The following is a 20,224-nucleotide window of genomic DNA, read 5'->3' as shown; positions in this document are numbered from 1 at the left end:
TTATGCTGATTATTTTTCAGTGTTATTTAACAAGATGAAAAAACTATTGGCAATGCTAGACATCTCTGCTACAAACTTGGGTAGAGTAATTATGAAATAATGGCATTAACAACTGCCTTGCTAATGAAAAAACTAATTTTCCACTCCCCAAACACAGTATCAAACTTTTTATCTTAAAAGTCAACATCATGGTTAATGGCTTGGAGCTAGCTTATTTTCATGGCAATTTTGTCAGGCTTCAGTCTGGCAGACTGACATTTTTTATTCCTGTATTCTTAAGTGGATTTTGACTTTTCTGACTACAGCAGAATGGCAGCGACAGTGCCTTTTCAACACATTCCACCACTTCTGTCTTGCTACAGCTTTTTTTTTGTTTTGTCCTTCTTCTATATTCTTTCCGAAGTGCTGATGATTGAGAAGTAAAAATGCATCTGTATTGCTGTTTGCTATTAATACTTCTCTCTCCTTCAAATACGAGGAAAAAAAGTGTAATAAACCTCTCATTTCTAACATCTTCATTTGATGTCCTGTCCAAATTCAGACTGATCCTAACACCCTCTTCTACTCCGCATAGCATTATCGTCCACGCAGTATCAAACTATGGCATAAGGCAAGAGGTGCTGTTACTCAACATAAGTAAATATATTCTGCATAGAAATGGTTAAGGGCATTTTTAAGGCTGAATTCCTGACACTGTGAAGTTCAGAAACACATTTTAGGTATGCATGTATGTATGCATGTATGTATGTATGCCACGCTGGCCAGCCTGGGGCTCCTGAGCTGCAGGTCAGGTGGGACATCCCTACCTGGGACACACCACATCATTTGCAAGTGGGCTGCACGGCACTGGTGCTCGGAGCAGAGCCATCCAGACACAAAGAGCCAGGGAACCTCATTACAGCCAGGACTCATTCACAGGAGAGTGAGGGGACCACTTGGAAGCGGTTGCCATCTCATACCTGTAGCCCTCCTAGAGCTGCCTTTCTGCTGGCTCACAAAGGCTGCCTCTGCAGCTCTTGTAGGTACATGAGGATTTTAGCACATAATTCCTAGGACCTCTGCTGTGACAGGAACGTGGAGGGACAGCTAGGACTCTTCATATGCCTTTTGAAACAGGATGGGAACTCACTGGGTTTAAGTGTCATGGTCTAAGAATAAAATAAGGGACCAATTATAGACGGGTCATAAAATCAGAGTCTGTAAACAAGATTTTGTACTGTCAAAATTTAAGGAAAATTGCTATAGTAACACACACTAAAATTACAAACCATTACTTTAGCTATTGCTTCTTTTGTTCTGGCAGCTATTGCTGGACTTGGACTGTGTTCCTCTACTTTCACATAGCTCTGCAGAAGCAAACTTGTGTGCCTTGTGCTTTTGCTCCTCAACACTTTGCTCCTTCACAAAGACTGAAGGGAACCCTCTCCATATCCTGAAGCATAGAAAGAAGTCCTGCTCCTACTAAAATCCAACTGAGTTGTGATAGACTTTGGTAAAAATCATTAGTGTATCCACCAGTCAGGAGGAGGTGCAATGACAGACCATATCCTCATACAATATGTGCCTGACAAAGTAAAAAAGTACTCCCAAAAGAGTCTGACAGAAAATGTACTGAAAGGAGGCTAAATCATGAATGTAACAAGACCACATTCCATGAGACCTCTTTTGGAGTAATGGCAGATCAATCTAGTTTAGAGTCGCAGTAGAATATTAAGATAAATTGAAAGGGGAGGGGGAATGGGGGCGAGGACATGATGAAAAACCAACAAACCATTAGTAAAAGACTGAGCAACTGGAAAAAAGTGACATGGAGTGAAGCTGCTGGATATTTACTGTCAGGTTATCTTTCTAATAAGGGCAACACAGATTAAATACTCTTGGCGAAGACCATGGAAACAATATAGATGGAGGAATTCTAGTAACATAGTGAAAACCAGAGGACACTGAATTAGTTAATCCCGACTGCCTGACGAGAACAGTTTCTTGATGAGACTGTTGTAGCTAGTATGAAACCAAAAGTAAGTCAAAGAAACTCCCCAGAATGCTGCTCACATGAAACAGGGTAATTGTCTACAGAGGTACAGGACTCCTTATGGGATGGGCGCATGGGAAAAAGCATTTTGAGACTGCATGAAATTTTTTGAGATGTTCTAAGGGGCCTGTGGAGATGTTGAAAACTTATGGGATGTTTAGGGAAGGACCAAAGGCAAAGAAAGGGAAGAGACTTTCTCAAAAAGTCATCACATAGGACTGATGCAGTTGTTAGTTACTCAGGAATACATAGTCAAAAATATGTGACAAATGTTTCGTGTTCATTTTTAATATAGTATTAACTATGCTCCTATCAAATCACTACAAAATTCTTAGTAAGGGATGTTTGATCCCAGTTCTATTTTTTGGATTGACGGCAGTAAGGACCGAATTCATACTTAAAGTGAAAGCAAAAAAACAATCTCAGAAAGCCTTTTACATCCACCCATCAGCATTCCACAAAATATCCACCTCCTCAGTCATAGTTAGATCTGTGTAACTGCATGAGAAATTATTTAGGTCCTACATCTGCCTACATCACAGTTCTATAGCAAGCTGAATTCAGACATACCCCAGTCCTCCCAGCCCACTCTGCATCCTGCTTTCTCTGACTATCAAATGCATTATTAGTTCTATGGTTTTTATAGCTTTTCTCATTTTGTTGTTACAAAACTCCTCTGAAAATTGCTGTGTAAGTCCTGAATGAATATAACGTCCTGAATGAATGAGAATATAATGGTGTTAATCACAAAGGAAAGCTGTTCTCATTTATTTTAACTGTTCCCTGAAATAATCTTGCCAAAATGTTTTCAGTCTTGTTAAAGTTTCATTTTAAGTACTTAGTTAAGTTCATATTTATATACCGCTTAAATTGATGTTTGTGCTGTTTTTCACACAAGACAACATTTAAAGATGTAGAAAAACTCACTAGTGAAGGTCAGCAGTGTATAATCGATAGAGTCATCATGTCAGGTATATAGAATTCATCAGAACTTAATTTCCTTAAACTTTATGATATTTGGAACACCTCCTGCATTTTGATGAGCAGCCCCTGGATTTCTTGAAAAGCAGCCCAATTAAAAAATAATGAACCTATTTTTTTCTGAAACTGACTCATTATCCTGGTGGTTTCCAACAGCAACTTAGAGCTCAGTTTTATATCAAATTATTTTGTGCCTGTTGGCCAGCAATACCTTTGCAACCTTCTAAAGTACTTCTGAAGTCAAGCAATTTCCCCAGGAGAAAATTTTAAAGCTGCTGTTATCCCCATTGCCGAGTTTGTATCTAGGCTCAGAAAGCAAATAAAACTTCTAGTGGAAACAGACAGAATCCACAGGATGTTCAAGACTTCTCTCTTCTGCCTTAACTCTAGTGGAACACCTTAGAAGCTTAGCTTCATCTTCATCAGAGAACACTAAGATTTCTGCTGCTGACTCTCCATGGAATATTTTGTTTGTTTTCTATTTATAGTATTTATAGTATTATTCTCTAAAAAACATATTTATAGGATGCAAAACATTAAACCCTTTAGCAGGGGTCTACGAGGAACCACTCTGCACCACCACCCACTACTACTAATAGGAAAATAAAAACATCTTCCAAGAATGCTTTCTGTTTTGAGCGCACGTCTGAGGAAGAACCAAGCCATTTTTGGAACTACAACCCACCCAAAACTCACCTTCAACATTATTCATATGCACTTCCAATAGCTACACCTGTTGCTCTTTCACAAAAGACTGACTCTTGCAGAAAACAGAAAGAAATTCTGTGTTGGCTCTCATGCCAAGGAGGCATCACTTTTTGAGGATCCTGAGCAGTGGGAGCAGGCAATACGTACCTTCTGAGGCCTTGTGCTTGCTTGAAGCAAAACTGATATATCAAAAGAGATTGGGTCGCCTGGGAATGCATGAATCAAAGCGCCAGCAGCCACCTACACCAGAACCGTGTTAATCCAAACTGGCCCCTGGAGAACCTCCCATTTCAAGGTATATACACTTGTTTTCACTGTGGTTTGTTCCTATACAGTACTTGAAGAAAAAAGGCCTGCTACCACTACTGACAAATCATAAAGAGGTGACAGGAACATGTAATTCATTATACTTTGTCTAATCTAGGATATAATGGCTCAAGAAAAGAGTTTCCCATCAAAGCCCTTGGAAGATTATGCCATAAATAAAAGCTTTTGTCAAACATCTTTTAGATGATTGCTGTTTGTAATCTAGTATTTGATTACTAATAATTTAAATCACATTATCAGCACAGGAAGAAAATCGGAATTGTTTAATTATTCCTCAAGAGAAAAAAAAAAATCCTTCTATGCTGACCAATTTTCAAGTTGATTTAAGTTTTTTACAAAGAAAGGCTTCAAGATCAAACAGCAATCCCAGCCTACTTCCAACCTACCTTATGTTTAAATAGATTTACTATAGGAGGGTTCTCCTTGGCAAAGAAAAATAATTTTGACAACCTGCTCTCAGTCTTCTCTATTAAAATACTTCTGCTTTGCATGCAATAATTATTTCTTGAGCAGAAACAGAGCAAATAAATTATCTAGCTGAGTGCAGCCTGGCCTCACCTCACAGAGGGATTGCAGATCCAGGATGCTGGTTTCAGTCTGTTTTCCAGTAGCTACCTTACACAAAAATATTTATGCATTTGTTAGACTGGAGCTGGAGAGAATGTTTCAGCTATTTCAAAACAGTATCCTCCGATGTGCTAACAGACACAAAACCAAATGCCCTCCCTGGCTTAGGGTACATGCCCTTATTTATGCACAGCAGAATTGCGTCAAAAGGAAAGACCCCTCCAAAAAGGGCCTTGAAGATGTTCTCCCAAAAGCTGAGGAGTGAGGACTCGACTGTCTCACTCATCAGCATCACTCACAGGACTTTTAATTCTAGGTTAAATTCACCGGCTGCTTAGTCAGTTGCTGTGACTAACTCTGCTCATGCATTGTATCCTGTAGCCTTAAGCACCTACATAAAACCTTTATCCTGCCAGACGGGAAGCTGCCTCAGAATAAGGGGCTGTACCAGTAAATACAGCGATGGCCTAAGTCTTTGTGGAAGCAATAGATATTCCAGCAAACACAAGTAATGTTAAAAAACAAATTATTTGTTATTTTTTCTTTTGAAATGTGGAAGTATGTCTGTGTCTGTGTAGCACAAACATGAAATATTCTGTGCAGAACAGAAAACAATGATTTAGAAAGAAAAGGAAGGAGTCCTCCGTAAGCAACTGAGAAAATATTCAGAACAAATTCTTTAGGTTGCCTTTGCAAATTAATTCCTCACTGTTGAAAGGCATGCATGCAGGTCTCTTGTAAAATTAGACCAACCAAGGCATTTTTTCAAGAAAAATTTGGTTGAATACTGAGTTCCTGCTATATCTAACACAACTTCGTAAGTACCTTTGCTCCAAAGGGGTCCAAATTATTAGCACTTGAGGATCACAGCAGGGTGAAATAAAAAGGAGATAAATATTTGTGGAATAAATATTAGCAATGCTTACAAATTTGCCTTTCATATGAGAGTGTCAAAAATACAGATATCTGTTAATCAGAAAATGTGGCTGCTAGCTGTTACAATCATCCTCCCAAGATGCTTCTTGTTAAAAATTGTAAATAACTTGTCTCATATTTGCCAATTTGAAGTAAATTTGAACTAATTAAGATTGTACCTCTGTATCTCTATATTGGATTAACACAAAGGCATAGCAACTCGAAGTACCATTTTGAGAAGTTTTATTCTGCTACATCAGTCCTTTCTGCATGACTCATCTGAACAGTCATTGCATGCAACAGTTTGATCAGTTCCCAGTATCAGGCAAGCCACAGAATGGAACAAAAAGGTTAGCCCTTATGTATCAGCTATTAAAATGATGATGATCCTAATTTGCCACCTCCATTAGTCTTTCTAGAAAGGTTTATTGTCTATGCTGTACAGTAACTGTAATAATGATGTTGAAAAGACTATAAAAGATAACCTGAAAGTATATAAATCAATAGCAAAGTTACATGTATGATTCTTTAACCCAACTGAAGTTTATGGACCTGCATCAGATTTGTTCAGCATTACAGACTAAAATCTGGATGAACTTCCTCTTAACTATAGAATTTTCATCATGAATTTGATTTTTGCTGGTGTGCCAGGTAAAAAGGACAAGGAAATTCTGTAGTTTCTTCTTCTGTCAAAAGCAGACTTAGCTTGAGATGGCCATTAGGCATGAAGGTAATGGCAATGACCATCCTGTCACCAGAAAAATGGAAATTACTCTAGAATACACAAAGAAACAAAAACTAACAATGAGAGGAAAACTACGCAAATATTAAAACGAAAATTGGACCTAATTTTTAATCCAAAAGTTATCCACAGTGTTATAATATACCTTGAAAAAAAGCTGTCTAGTATATGATACAACTTCAGCAGACTTTCTGAACATAAGGGGTTGTTTGGGTACACGGGTATAATGAATGTATGCACATATGTCCACACAAGGTGGACACAACACTTTTGTGCCTTCTTCTCAGTTGAAGAGAAGGCATTAGTCTCAGGCAAATCGTGAGAGAAGAGCAATTTAAATCCATTCATCAGATATGGAAAAGCTACACTTGAACAATGATCTGTATTTATTTGTTTAAGTATTTGCCAGCAACCAGATTTTGGTATACAAGGTACAGTTTGTGGTTTGGCCAGTTTCTGTACTGAGCATAGGTTGTGCTCTAGACAATGATTTACAGTGTCCAGCTGGAGCCGCTTTAAAAAGCAAAATCAGACTCTAAATTACTAATTAACAAGGTACAAAGATGTCTCCACAAAGGATCCATCAATTATTGTAGTAATCTCAGAGGGATATGAAGCTGGTGTCCTTTAAAAGGACAATTAAAAAATTAAGCAGCATATTTATTTGTACTACGTTTATTGTCTATGTAGTAGAAAAATATTTAAAGATATGTACATAACCGTGATGTTACAACTGTGTAAGTCTCATGAAGAAATACTGGCATAAATGCAAAATCGAAGCTCTTTGCAGACAGGGCTGTCCTTTGCACTTCTTCAGTGTTTCACACAATTAAATTGCAATTTTGAATACCGATCATTTACTGCTTTACTTACTTTCATAAAAAAACCCTGCAATTAATTCTCAATCAAATTCTGCCATCAGCTGCATTCAATGGAGAAGACAGGCAGAAATCAGGTTTGGGAGTCTTTAAATCAAAAAATTAGTGACAGAAGGGTGCACGTGCCCCACAACCAATCTGGTTACAGTCAATTCATACACGGCTTTTAGTATGCTGTCTCAGTAATTAAAGAAGAAAGAGCCTTTGGAGTTCTCATTCAAGGAATGGTACAGGACTTCTGAAGATCGGCTTTAAGAACAAGCTAATCACTATTTCAGCGTTGAATTTCAGGAAGCCGTTTCTGGGAGTCCTTTCACTTCATCAGCCATGCTACACTGCAGACAGGTGTTTGTATTTAATCAGTGCATTTCGGTTATGTTCCAGGTATTCAATTAACAGTGTACACTGCCAGCCCATAGCCAGCACGACAGACCATCTTGGAATAGCAGCGGTCAAGGTATATTGCTCCTGGCTTTTCACCAATCCAATAAATAAACCTCCCCTGCACCATTCTTCTAAATACCATCATTTTTAAATTAGATTTTGATTTTCTGCTCAGAAACACCTAAATCCCTGTTGAGCCAACAAAACGTATTTTGCAACTTTGATTAGCATGATGTGTTGTCCCTTTTTTTTCTTTTCTTTTTTTTTTTTTTTTGCAGCTGGACCGCTAGTAGAAGATAGACTACTTCACAAAATAAAAAAGAATATTTTAATAAGGAAGTTTTTACTGTGGGTCAGCTTTGGCATCACCTTTTACATTTCTGAAAGTGCTTTAAATACACGCATGTTATGCAAAGTTCAGACCAGATAAGTATACCGTAAATTGCAATGACTCTAACTGGTTAAAGAGAATATGGTCTGAATCAGAAACTGTACAAGAGGTATTTTCCATATTCCTCTTCAACAAAGATAATGCTGACAGACAAAATGATATATAGCTGTTTTCACCCAAGGAATCTAAATTGCTCATATGCAGTATTATCTTATATGTGAAAGCTGTAAAGCCAAAAGCCAGTATCAAAGAAATAAACATTTATATTATGTGTTTATGCTGTGAATCACTTTTGCGTAACTAAAAAAGATGCAGTCACTGGTTGCACTTACAGTTCGTTTCTGAAACATTATGTCAGTTTAAGAGAAGAGATGGAAAACGTTTAGTTTTAAATCAAGTTTAGCCACTGGACACTGAGTGCTCATCATCTCTTGCCTTTGATTTGTCACTGCATTGTTTAAGCTTCTTAAGGACTAGCACACGTTTAAAAATGAGGGTACTCAGAAATTGAAAGGTGTTTAAAAAATGTGCAACAGGTTCTCAAGTCTGTTGGATCGACTGGATACTTACAATACGCAAAGAAGTGTCCTGCCAGTGCTTTTAACAATTTGTATTTCAGCACTACCATAGCACAATTTTATTTCATACATCAAAGTTGCATATAGCTGGGACTGTGTACCCTCAGGTGTAGAAAAGATTTAAAACATGAAAACAACAATAAATAGCAGTATATAAACCTGCGGTCTAATGATCTGATCCATTTGCCTCATAAACCCTAAATTTCAATGTGCCATAAAATCAGCAGACACCCACTAAACTGACCACATTAACTATCACACATGGATGTGGCAACAAGCAGAGAGTTTCCCTAAGGTAGTGAAGCGCTCTCAGTGTGATTCTCATCCCAGGCAGATGTTCAGTTCCTTCAGTTTTGGAGAACAGATGACTTTGCTAGTATGGCTTGTCATATTTTGGTGATGTAGTCAGAAAGTCAAGTGCAAAAGCAGGGATAATAGCCAAGAATGCTCAGCTGCTGGTAGTTTCTTCTCGATTACACCGTAGGAGTACTATACTACTGCCATGTTGCATTTTGTTGCCATGTGAGAAAAGATGAACAGTCTTCCTCTCGCAATTTCATGATAATTGTAAGACATCTACCTGAAAGCCACCATCAAATAGTGAACCCCGCTTTCTCATCATGACTTCTGGCACCTGTTCCCACATATCTTCTTGAGGAACTTCAACATCTTTTTTGGTGGGTTAGCTAACAGATAACTTGCTAGTCCAGGTCAGCGTGTCAGACAGTTAGACCTGATGCAAGGGAAGCAGTCACAGCCAGGAACAGGGAACACACTTTGCTGACAGCCAACTCCCAAGCAGTGGGGTGAGGTATAAATGAAAACATACTTCAGTAGTTTGGACCCAAGCCTTTTACAACTTCTTTTACACTTAAAGGAAGTATAAGTCAGATACTCATAGTCTGCTCTCTCAGGTTATGGAGCACAGTTACATAAAACTATGATGAGAGAGAGAACCTTGCAGAAGCTGCATTGTTCTCTCTGCAATGAGACAATTACATATTAGATACTGAGCTTGAATTATTGAGAACTGCCCACTTAGCAGAGCAACAAGCTCTGAAGGAACCGTTCAACAACCAAAACACCAATACATCCTGATTAGAACTTTTTCCACTTTGGAGCATGATCAGTCAGGTCACCACTGTCTGTTTGAGACGAGATGTTTAACCACTTACATGGTGAGAAAAAGAAGAAGTCTGCAGGCTGTATGGATCAAGACCAAGTGGGTCATAAAAGAAAAGAAAAAAAAGAAATGGAGCAACTCTGCTCCCTCCCTCCTTCTTTGCATCCAATTCATACAAATCCTTGTATGAAAGCATGAAGACAACTTTCCCAGTCTTCTTCTCTTCTCCTAGGCTTTTAACTATGTGAAAGGTCTTAATACCTAATACAATGAATGCAAAGTGACTCAACAACAACAGAAAGAACTACTACCATCCATGTTTCATTCATCCTCCAGTAAAAGTCCCTTCTCCAACAATTCATCCACTCTATATTCTCTCCCTGGTTCCCTGAGACAGGTTTTTGCTCACTACCTCTATCTAGAGCTGTGTATTCGGTCTCCAAAGCCACATATTGCTGCCTTCACAAAAGACTATCTAAAACCAAAACACAGATCAATGTGGCATCTACTAGGTAAGAGAAATGTTTAGTCCAGATTCAAAGGCTGCCATAAAAACCAACACTTTATCCAAAATATTACCTCTACTACTTGATTGGTATCACCAGAAGAATGACATTTAGACGAGCAGCTCAAAGAGAAACATTTCCTGAAGACAGGAAACTGAATCCTGAAGTGAAAAGAACCTACACAAAATGTACACAGGACCTGATGGGAGCCTCCCTGTCCGTGACCATCAGTTAGCACCATCAGACTTTTAGTAGGATGACTGCATAAAGATCCTTTCCCTAATGTTACGCTTCACTTCTCAAAAAATAATTCTGTTTAACAAAGCCATTTTAGTTTCCTGTATTAATTACTGCATAAAGGTTCTCAAAGGAAAACTCCAAGGTCATAAGGGATACTGTAACTCAAAAACCAACCACAGACATATGACATGAGAAGTGTACCGAGGCATTCAAAGACTACATTTTGCCAGATATGCAGTACTTCTACATACCTCCATAGTTCTCACGACCACAGCAGTATCCACATACATCCTCACACTATACCAAACTACAGCCTGATACCCAGATGTTCAAAAGCCTCATCCCATGCATTGACTTACCTCCAAGAAAAACCTGGACAAAACTAGTATGTTAGAAACTAAACACACAAGTCAGAGGGACGTGGCCAAAAATATCAGCGAAATATGTGGCTACCATCATAGACGTGGCAAGAGCTACAGCTATGGAGACTGATAAAGAATCTGTTTCTGGCCACAGCGGTGTCTAGCTTCTGACTTAGAGGGCAGGTTACACTACCTACTGCTTAGCCAAGCACCAGGCTTGAACTAACTGGACTCCCCAAACAGTAGGATTAGTGTGGCTGACTTAGCCTCTGATCTTTCTGACACAGATGAAATGAGCCCTGTGTAGGTTTTTTTTTTTATTGGGCATACGTTCGCATCCATGCGTGTTTGCACATGTGTTTTTCAGATGGGCCCATAAAACAAAGTTTCCACCTGGTTTGGAAATACCTGTCTTGGTAATGTGCAGCTTCTCTTGCTCTCTCAGTGCTTAAATGTAACTTTGAGGCCACCCCAGGTAAAAGCCACGATTTTAGCCCCACACGCACACACATGCACAGATACAACTGTGTTATTCCGTAAGTGTACATAATGTACACAAGGCACCTGTTAAAAGCAGTCGAGACTTCCACTTATTTCGGGAGATTTGCCCTGCTATTTTAAACCCAACAGGTCAGCGAGCAGGCCCAAGGCTCCATTGTTAGCTGAGCATCTATAGAAATGCTTCTTTCAGGAGGAAAAAAAAAACCCAGCTCAGGATGCTCTGTACTCTTTACATCTGCTACTCAGCTGGAGACGCGGTTAAAAGGCCATTAGAAGCGCAAGGTGACAGACCTCGCAGGCTAGGCGAGCCAGAGAGCAATTTGCTGTTTGTATTACGAATATCAGCCCTCACTGCTTCTTTTTGACAGACGAAAAGTGGCTCTTGTCCCCAGCCCTGAAACTCAAGGCCCAGACAGGCAGCTGGCGGGTCTCCATCCTGGGGCTGGCGCCGTGCCACACGGCCTCCTCCAGGGTACCCGGGACCCTACGGCAGGCTGGCGGGGTGAGAACCCTCCTGCCGCAATTAACAATCCCTGACTTTGCTGGATGGAGACTCGCTCCGCCGGGGCGTAGCGGTACGGCCCGAATTGCTGTCGCCCTTGCTGTCAGCGGGAGCACAGGCGCCTCTTTCGCGGCACCTGCCTTCAAATGCTGCGTGTCTTCTGTGTTTTGCAGTTGCTCGACAGAATAAAGTACCACTGTTTCACTTTGCTGGAAGGAAAAGGTCACGTTAACTGCAAGAAGCTCATCAGAGAGAGCTGGTGGTCTTTGTGACAGCCTCCTATAATGAGAGCTAAAAAATTTCTTATTAGGGAAGCTTATTTTTTGCATGTGTGCAGGAGCTCCAGAGCAGTAAGTAGGTTTTAGGCTGTTTTTACATACAGAGGAATAAAGTGCTAAGAATCTTACCAGGCATATGTTTTCCTGCCATTGGCAACACATTTTGAACTCCTTTTGCATCTTGTAATGTATTCTCTGTTTAGCATAACTCTTCTGCCTTTAAACATCACCCTTTATACGCTGTTCTTAGGAATTTGTGGAGAAGTGTTAATTCTTTTATACATATTTAAGCTGCTAAAATAATTATGCCTGATAGTATGAACAGTCAAAACCACAGAATGAAGGTTCCCTTCCCAGGGAGATAGCACCCATTAACCAGGTATGAAGGGGAGCATACAGTCATAGTTCATTGAAAACGTAATTTCATTTTGCCAGTAATGGGAGTGCTGATACTTTGATACCATAATGGAGTTTTAAGCACCAAGCTTGTTATTTCAACTAGAAACTTTAATGTAATTATGCATTTTTACTTTACTAAGCAGAAAGGAAGATTAGTATGCAGAGTTTTCTTACATGTATCGTGGGGAATAAGACAGGTCTCCGAGTGATACTGCAAGATGCTCAAGTCATTCAAAAGAAATGGCAGGTGGTAATTTTAAAGATAAATTATCCAGAAAAGCTTTTATTGTTGATCACTTGTTACAAGATTTGCCATTTGCAAGTAATTGTACATTCAGCTGAAACTGACCTTTTATGAGAGCCAAGTGGTAATATAAATGAAATGAATATATTCTTTATTGCAGCAATATAAAAAGAATGGCCTGAGCTTTTAACATAGTGCTTGACCTCTCTGGTGTCTGAACACCACCTAATCTCAGGAGAATTTCACAGTAGCATATGATGAAATAAGTACTAATACAGCATTAGAACAGTTTAACACACTAGCATTTAGAAGTGTAGAAAATATTACGGTTTTAGGTATACTTTTTGATTATAAATCAGCCTGATGACAGAAAGAAAAAAAAATATTAGAATACAATACAACAAAATTCATCATTACAGTAATTATTAAAGCGTTGCCTCTTCTATTTTCAATTCCCTCCTTCCAAGAATCTCTACCATAAAGTCACATCAGGAAACTCCAGATGCTGAGATTTAAAATTCTCAGTCAAAAATGAATTATTTATAAGCACTAAAAACACGCTATTTCTCCTCAGAGGCCCTAATCTTACAAACAGCACCTTTAGGTTTAGATGTGCATACATAAGTTGTATTCCCTTTAATGGCATCAGTCAAATACAAACACGTACAAAAGTAAAAGCAAAGCCAGGCCTTAGAAAAGCTGCACTTCCTCCTAGCTAAATGCACACACCAGTTTATTAGTGTGCACCATGTACTCACTACAGGAAAATATGGGAGGCCATAAGGGGAGGTGACCAGAGAGTCTCTCGATGCTGCAGTTACTGAAATTGCAGAGGTGAGGAGCAGTCACACACCATGTGGAGGACACAACAGCACTAAAACAAGGAAAGTACAAAGTTTACACGAAATTCCATGCCCATCTGCATTGTCACCACTGAGATCAGGAGTGAATTAATCTCTAATGGCCCAAATCAGATTTCACAAATTTGCATTGATTATATTATTGATTTCAGTAAAGCTATTCCTTTTTTTACACTCCTGAGACAACCACACAAGGTGCCTGTGAATCCCCATTTGCTTCCTGGTCAATGACAGCAGTAAAGAAACAGGAAAAGAAGGTATTAATTAACAAGTGCTTTGATACAGACTCGGTCAGGAGGACTTTGCACTGTTCTCCTGTCAATCCATCATTACATTTTAGAACGACTTAAAGGAAAGCAAAACATTCAGAAAGAGTCTCTTGGGAATATCTGACGTGGACTAATAGCTCAATTGTATGAGTGGCTACTGAGATTATTTTTATTATTATTACTACCACTTTAGAGCTACAAGCAACTGGGTTATGGTTGCTAGCTTTCTTCAGTCAACGCCTCTGTATTATGCCAGTACAAAGCCCATTCATCAAAGCACAATTTCAAGTGACTCCTGACCTTCAAAATGAAGGGTTTGCTTCTGCTTTCATTTCAGTTACTCTCACTACCGTGTCTCTGTGCTGCCAGAATCTCACCTCGTTGATCAACTGCACAGGAGAATAAAACTCAGTAACTTCTTAAGCATTTAGAATTCAACATCTTTACAGTTGGACGCTTTACCAGAACACTTCTAGTCTTTCCCTAAATACACTATTATTCAGCACCTAATAAAAAAATCCAAACTCAAACAAAACCACAGCCCACAAAGTCCCACACCCTTCACCTTTCAAAATCTCTAGATCAACTGGAAGTGGAAAGCCACACATCAGACACATCCTTTATTTTTAAACAGTCATTCACTTTCATTCAGAAAACTCTGATGCAAGGACATGCTCCACCTTTAATTTTAATGTTTCATTTTCATGGCTTCCCCTAACATGCTCAAAGTTATGGAAAACATGGTTGAAGTTAAACAAGTATTGCTAAGAGATATGTGCTGTGATTTTTCTCTTTTGTATTTCAAGTGACAGATTTTCCTACAGCAAAACACTTCCTGCAACATCCTCACGAGCTCCACACAGTGCTCATGAACGCTGGGTCACAGCAGTGTGAGTCTGACAGTTCAACTCTTCTTCACATGCAGGATAATCCCCTGCAGCTCTATGAGAGGGCAGGTTTTACATGGATAGCCCAGCATACTCTGCAAGCTACTGCTACCCACCCCACGTGTGACATGCACAGAATCAAGCCTACAGCAGCATATTACACATACTTCAAATTTTCATCTCTCCCCCCCCCCCATTCCCAGGCAAAGTTCCTTTATTGGGGACTTACTTTCACAACCCAACTTCGTATGCTGTACTCCAGTGTAGGTCATAGCACCAGAATTTGGTGATCAGACAAGACGTCAGACGCAGCAGGTTGATTACAAACAAGTACTACACAATTACATTGAACAACTTAGCATTGCTCTACAAGCGTAGCAGACCAATGTAATCACATTATTATGAACTTCAACACATTTCACGTGCAACAAAATACTGCAGGAAAACCTTGCCTTACAGTGCAAAAACTGTCAGCTTTTTAAATCTGTAACTTCTACCTTCTCCATTCAAAAGCAAGTGCCAGTATAAACAATTTTACGAAAGTTATCTAACAAGTCTGGCTTTGCAGCTCCATTCAACACAGCGGTACCTCTGTGTCCATAGCCTTGCTAATTTAAGTAGATTATTCAGCTCTTTGCATCAGTACATACACAGTTTGCATCAGCATATACACACTACCTCTTCAGTTTATCAAGTTTCAACAGTCCCAGCTAGAAAGTAGCTTTTAAACAAAGGACAACTGAAAACATACGACTATTGTTAAATCAAAACAGATAAACCATACTGCATATTACTATTTTCCATACGATCAAATGATTGATGCAAAATCTTTCAAAAACACAATGTTTATTCAGAAATATGACTGTAATTAAAGTTCTTTGAACTCTTTAAAACATGAGGCATTTGACAGACTGCATTCCTTTCATAACAGTAACAAATTGCTTCCTTAACCAAGTCGGTATGGTGGTAAAAGCTAGAATGAAAAAAAAAAATATTCTGAAACCTGTACGTTGATTCCTTTAATTAAACTCTCAACATTCCACCGGGTTGCAAATACATAGCTTTCACATTAGCAAAGAGCACAAGCTGTATGAACAGTTATTACACAACCTCTCAGACTGCTCAGACCGCACGAGAAGAGCATACTCTGAAACACACCTTAAACCAATCCTACTCTTCCAACAACTGAGCAACCTGAATAGCTACACACAGAACTGCTCCCGAGTTGATACACCAACTAGTAACTAGGCAGATAAACCACAAAAAAATGAACAACTTGCAATAGGAAGCTCAGAAAAAATAACACACATCTGCATAAATCATGTACTTCTTAACCATAAAAGTAGACATTACTTATGAAGCTTAGCAGGAAACTGAAGAGTAATTTTGAACTACTATTAAATATTTAACTACCGTGAGTCTTTCTGCACTGATTCATGTTAACAGAACATTGCAAATGCTGGGATTACTTAAAAATGGCAGGGCAACTTTGCACTGCACATGCAGAAAATAAATGTGACAATAAAACTTCTATGTGAGCCAAAAGCAACAAGTGTTTACCCAAAGTTACTAGAAGTCTGAAATTCACTGATTTTTTTTTTTTTTTTTTAACGGACAGGGCATATCCTACCACCCTGTCTCAAAGCAGATGGAGTAACAGCGAGCTAAGGGAAAGCATGACTGTATATTCAAAGGATCTGTGGCTCACAGGAGAGATTTCATGATCTGATATACCTGATGAGCAATCTTAAATGTTAACAAAAAAGCACACAGAAAGACCAGAGAATCGGTGAGCCTGAGGGTCGAATGCTTACACCCACAGGCCCTTTACTCCCTGCCTGGTCCTAAAGTACGGCAGTGGGTCAGACCTATGTGTCCAAAGGAACCAACACGGCTATGCAGAGATCTGGTCTGTTCTGCGCTGGCAACGTGGAACAACCTTGCCCGTATTTTTATGAACTACATCCTCGCTGTCCTGAGATATTCCACATTTATCATTCCTCATGTAAAGTGCTAAATACTGCACAGTGAATAACTGTGGCTTTATTTCACCTCAAGGAAGATAAATCTACTGCTTCCAACTTTAAAAAGGAAGCAAGCAAACCGAAGGGCATCTAATTCACTCTACGAACAGCATAACCTAACAGCAAAGTGCCAGTGGCAAAGCAGAAATCTTTCTCGAGGGCTCAAGCAGTCCAATTTAAGCAGCCCAACCTCATACCTTCCCATATGATTTCTCTCTTTTTGTCGTGCTCTCTGATTGCTAAAGGATTATCTGCCCCGGACATATTTTTATTCATTCAGTCCCAAAGATGCAATAGGGAAAAGGTTGTAGGGAAAAGCAGGAAAATAAAATTACAACAAAAAACAACCCAAACACCATCGCCGGCAGATTGTGACACAACCTGTTGTAGGCACGTTTCAGCAGAAGGAAGCGCTAAGGAACAGGCTGCCTGGGGTCTCGGGCGGCGGAGCGGGCTGTGGATGTGTGGGGCGCGGGTGCCTCTCCCCAAGAGCCGATGCCTCCGCTCGGTTTGGGCTGCAGCGGAGGCGCCTGGCTGCGCCTCCAACGGGCGAGCTGCCCGGCCGGGGGGTTCGCGGCGGGGCTGGCCCCCGGAGGGGCCGCAGCGGGGTCCGGGAGGGGGGCAGGACTGCGTGTGTCGTCGTCGTCGTGTCCCCGTCCCGTCCGTCCCCCCCCCCCCCCCCCTCCGCCTCGCTCACACCCCGTCCCCGCTGGCAGAGGGCTAAGCGATTCCTCCCGCACACGGCGGCAGCGGGGGCAGCAGCCGCTGCGGAACGGCTCGCTGCCTCTCGCAAGCCCCGCCGCAACTCTCAAGAAGTTTCTGCCGGCGAACAGAAACCGCGGCTGAGGATCGCCCGCGCCCCCCCGCCCCCCCCCCCCCCCCCCGCCGCTTTTTTTTTTTTAATCCCCCTCCTCTTAGTTTTTATGTTTATTTAACCACACGTTTACACACCCACACCTCCCCGCCGGGAAGACCCGGGCGCCACCCGGGCCGGCAGAGCCGCTCCGCGCCCCGCAGACAACGCGGTGATTCACGGCCCCGCTCCCGCGGGGAGTGCGCGCAGCCGGGCGGCGGCTCTCCCCCCGCCCCCCCGCCCTGCTCCGCGGCCCCCCAACCCTGCTCCGCGGCCCCCCTGCCCCGCCCGGCCCCTTACCTGCGATCTCCTGGTAGGGCACGCTGGCCAGGCTGAAACCCTTGGCGCTGTACGCCTGCCGCACCTCGCCGCAGCTCCGCGCCTTGCCCTCGGCTCCCGCAGCCGCGGGCGGCGGCAGCACCAGCACCAGCACCAGCGGCGGCAGCAGCAGCAGCCGCCCCGCCAGGGCGCAGCGCCGCGCAGCCCCCTGCGCCGCCGGCATGGCGCGGCGCGCAAGTCCCGCACGGCGCGCGAATTCCGCGCCGCCGCCGCTGCACCGTCGCTCCGCCGCGCCCCCCGGCTGCGGGGGCGGCGGCCCGGGAGCCCCCCGGCCGCCGAGGCAAACTTTTGCGAGGCGGGGGAAAGGTGGGCGCGCACCGACACACATGCGCGCACGGCGAGGGCAGGAGAGCGGGAGCCTCGTACCCCCGTTTTCTTCTCCAAATGCGAAGCGCTCTCGCCCCCCGGCAAAGAAACAACAACAAAAAAAAAAAAAAAAAAAAAAAAGGAAAAGAATAAAAGGGGGTTAAAAATCTGGCTGTAGGTTGTGAAGATGGAAACCGCAGGCGCGTTGGTGCGAGCGGAGTCCCGGGCCAGCGGCAGCGCGATCCGCCGCGGAGCTGCGGCTGCTGCCTCTGTGAGGCTGGAGGTGGTGGGAAAAGCAGCCGGCGTGAGGATGGACTGGACAGCGGCTCTGTGCGTGCCTGTGTGCCTCTGCGTGTGTGTGTGTGTGTGTGCGTGTGCACGCGTGTGGTGCTCTGGATGCGTGTGCCTGTATTTACGGGATCCGGGGAAACCTCTGCTCCGCGCAGCGCTGGAGCAGCCTCCTGAGCCAGGCAGGGAGAAATCGTGGAGACAGACACAGCGAGGGAGAGCCACACGCACACACTCACATACATACACACACACACACACAGAGCGAGAGAAACGTGCTACACATTGCATCGCCGAAATACAGGAGCAGAAAGCAAATCCTGGCGTGGATTGCTGTTTGCTGGCAGAAGGAAGGAAAAGCACCCACAGCCCCGAAAACTTCCTCCTCGCCACGAATCCAGCCGAGCCTAGCCCCAAAATTACAAATTGCCTCCTAATGAGAAGTCAAAAAAAGATACTCTTCGGCAGTATTGCTCTCTGTAATGCCAAGTTTGGCGTGAGACCCATAAATACTTTTTTTTAATTAATTATCATTTGTTGTGCACATAAATAACCAAGCTGAAGAACTAGAACAAGGATGAGTTCAATGTCTAAAGGAGAGAGAGGGAAGGATGTTTCTGTACATCAGACAGAGAAGAATGAGGAGGAAACAAGAGAGGCAGTCCTTGACCTGGCTAATTTGCTTCACCCTAGGAGAGGAGAGCAGGGGACAAAACCATAAATTCCCTCCTGCAAATGAGCATCTGCAAAGAACTGGATGGGGGAAGTGAAGAAAATTCCTGCAAGGTGAATTCAGTCTCTGCTTAGGGAGAAAGAAAAATACTCTGTCTACTCTGTCTTTAGTATTTGATAGCAAAATACAAAGTTACAGTTTGAAAGGATTTATTGCGGTGCTTTTTATGTGTACTGTAGAAAGTGTGATATTTTGTCAGAAGTGTACAGCCAAAGATGTCAGGCCCAGGATGAAGTGAAGGCGGCCAACAGAAGACATAAAAGACCATCAACTTGGAGACTCATCAGTGAGGAGCCATAGAGCAATATCATGCCACTATCATTGTTCAAGATACATTCAAATTAGACCAAAATTATTAGGTGCCAATACTGCTGCAATGTCACAGTAACTGTGGTGTTAGTCTTGGGTCTGGGCCAGTGTATGCAGCCTGGTCCCACCTGAGGCTGTGTGTTTCCCTAGCCTCCCTTACCATTTTCCCTCTCCCATGCTATCATTTCTTCCTTTTCCCTCCCCTTTTCCTCACTAATGGATCAATGATGCTCTGACACTGCTTGTGTACACAGCAGAGAAACAGCAGTTGTGTGTGGAGCCCTTGTCCTCCCTCTTCCTAGCAAAGTTCCTGCATGTGCATGGCCCGGGGGGTGGGGGGGGTGGGGGCGGGCAGGAAGGAGTGGATGAGCCATGGACTTTGTAAATCCTGCAATCCAGTAGGAAGATGGAATTAGCACCTGTCCCTACAACCTCCCCCTAAGGTGAGATATCTCTAGGGGACAGGTGCCAAACCCCAGTGAGATCAGGTTGGAAGGCAAAGGTTTGGGAGTGAGGTTAGCAAAAGAGAGAGGTTTCCTTACTTTCTCCCGGTCCACAAGCCATTTAAAGCTCCATGGACTTGCTAGCTTGAAAGGTTTGATTATGTACAATGATCATTGCTAGCCCTTGTTTTGGGGCAGTTGGGAACAGGTATTGTAACAGTGTCAGGTACTATCACCCAGCCTCATCTGCTGGAG

General features: G+C 42.3%; 1 protein-coding gene across 1 annotated transcript in view; it reads right to left on the bottom strand.

Annotated features, from left to right (window-relative positions):
• GPC6 (glypican 6) overlaps positions 1–18,218 on the bottom strand; it is an 805,850-nt gene extending 787,632 nt beyond the window's left edge. The window contains exon 1 of the mRNA XM_086482023.1: positions 17,852–18,218. Coding sequence (XP_086338149.1) covers positions 17,852–18,218 — 367 coding nt within the window. The remainder of the gene's footprint in view (positions 1–17,851) is intronic.
• Positions 18,219–20,224: the final 2,006 nt, after the last annotated feature.

This window comes from Leptosomus discolor, chromosome 1, assembly GCF_034619465.1.
Source record: "Leptosomus discolor isolate bLepDis1 chromosome 1, bLepDis1.hap2, whole genome shotgun sequence".
Classification (NCBI taxonomy): Eukaryota; Metazoa; Chordata; class Aves; order Leptosomiformes; family Leptosomidae; genus Leptosomus; species Leptosomus discolor.
This window is presented reverse-complemented; position numbering and strand designations above follow the sequence as displayed.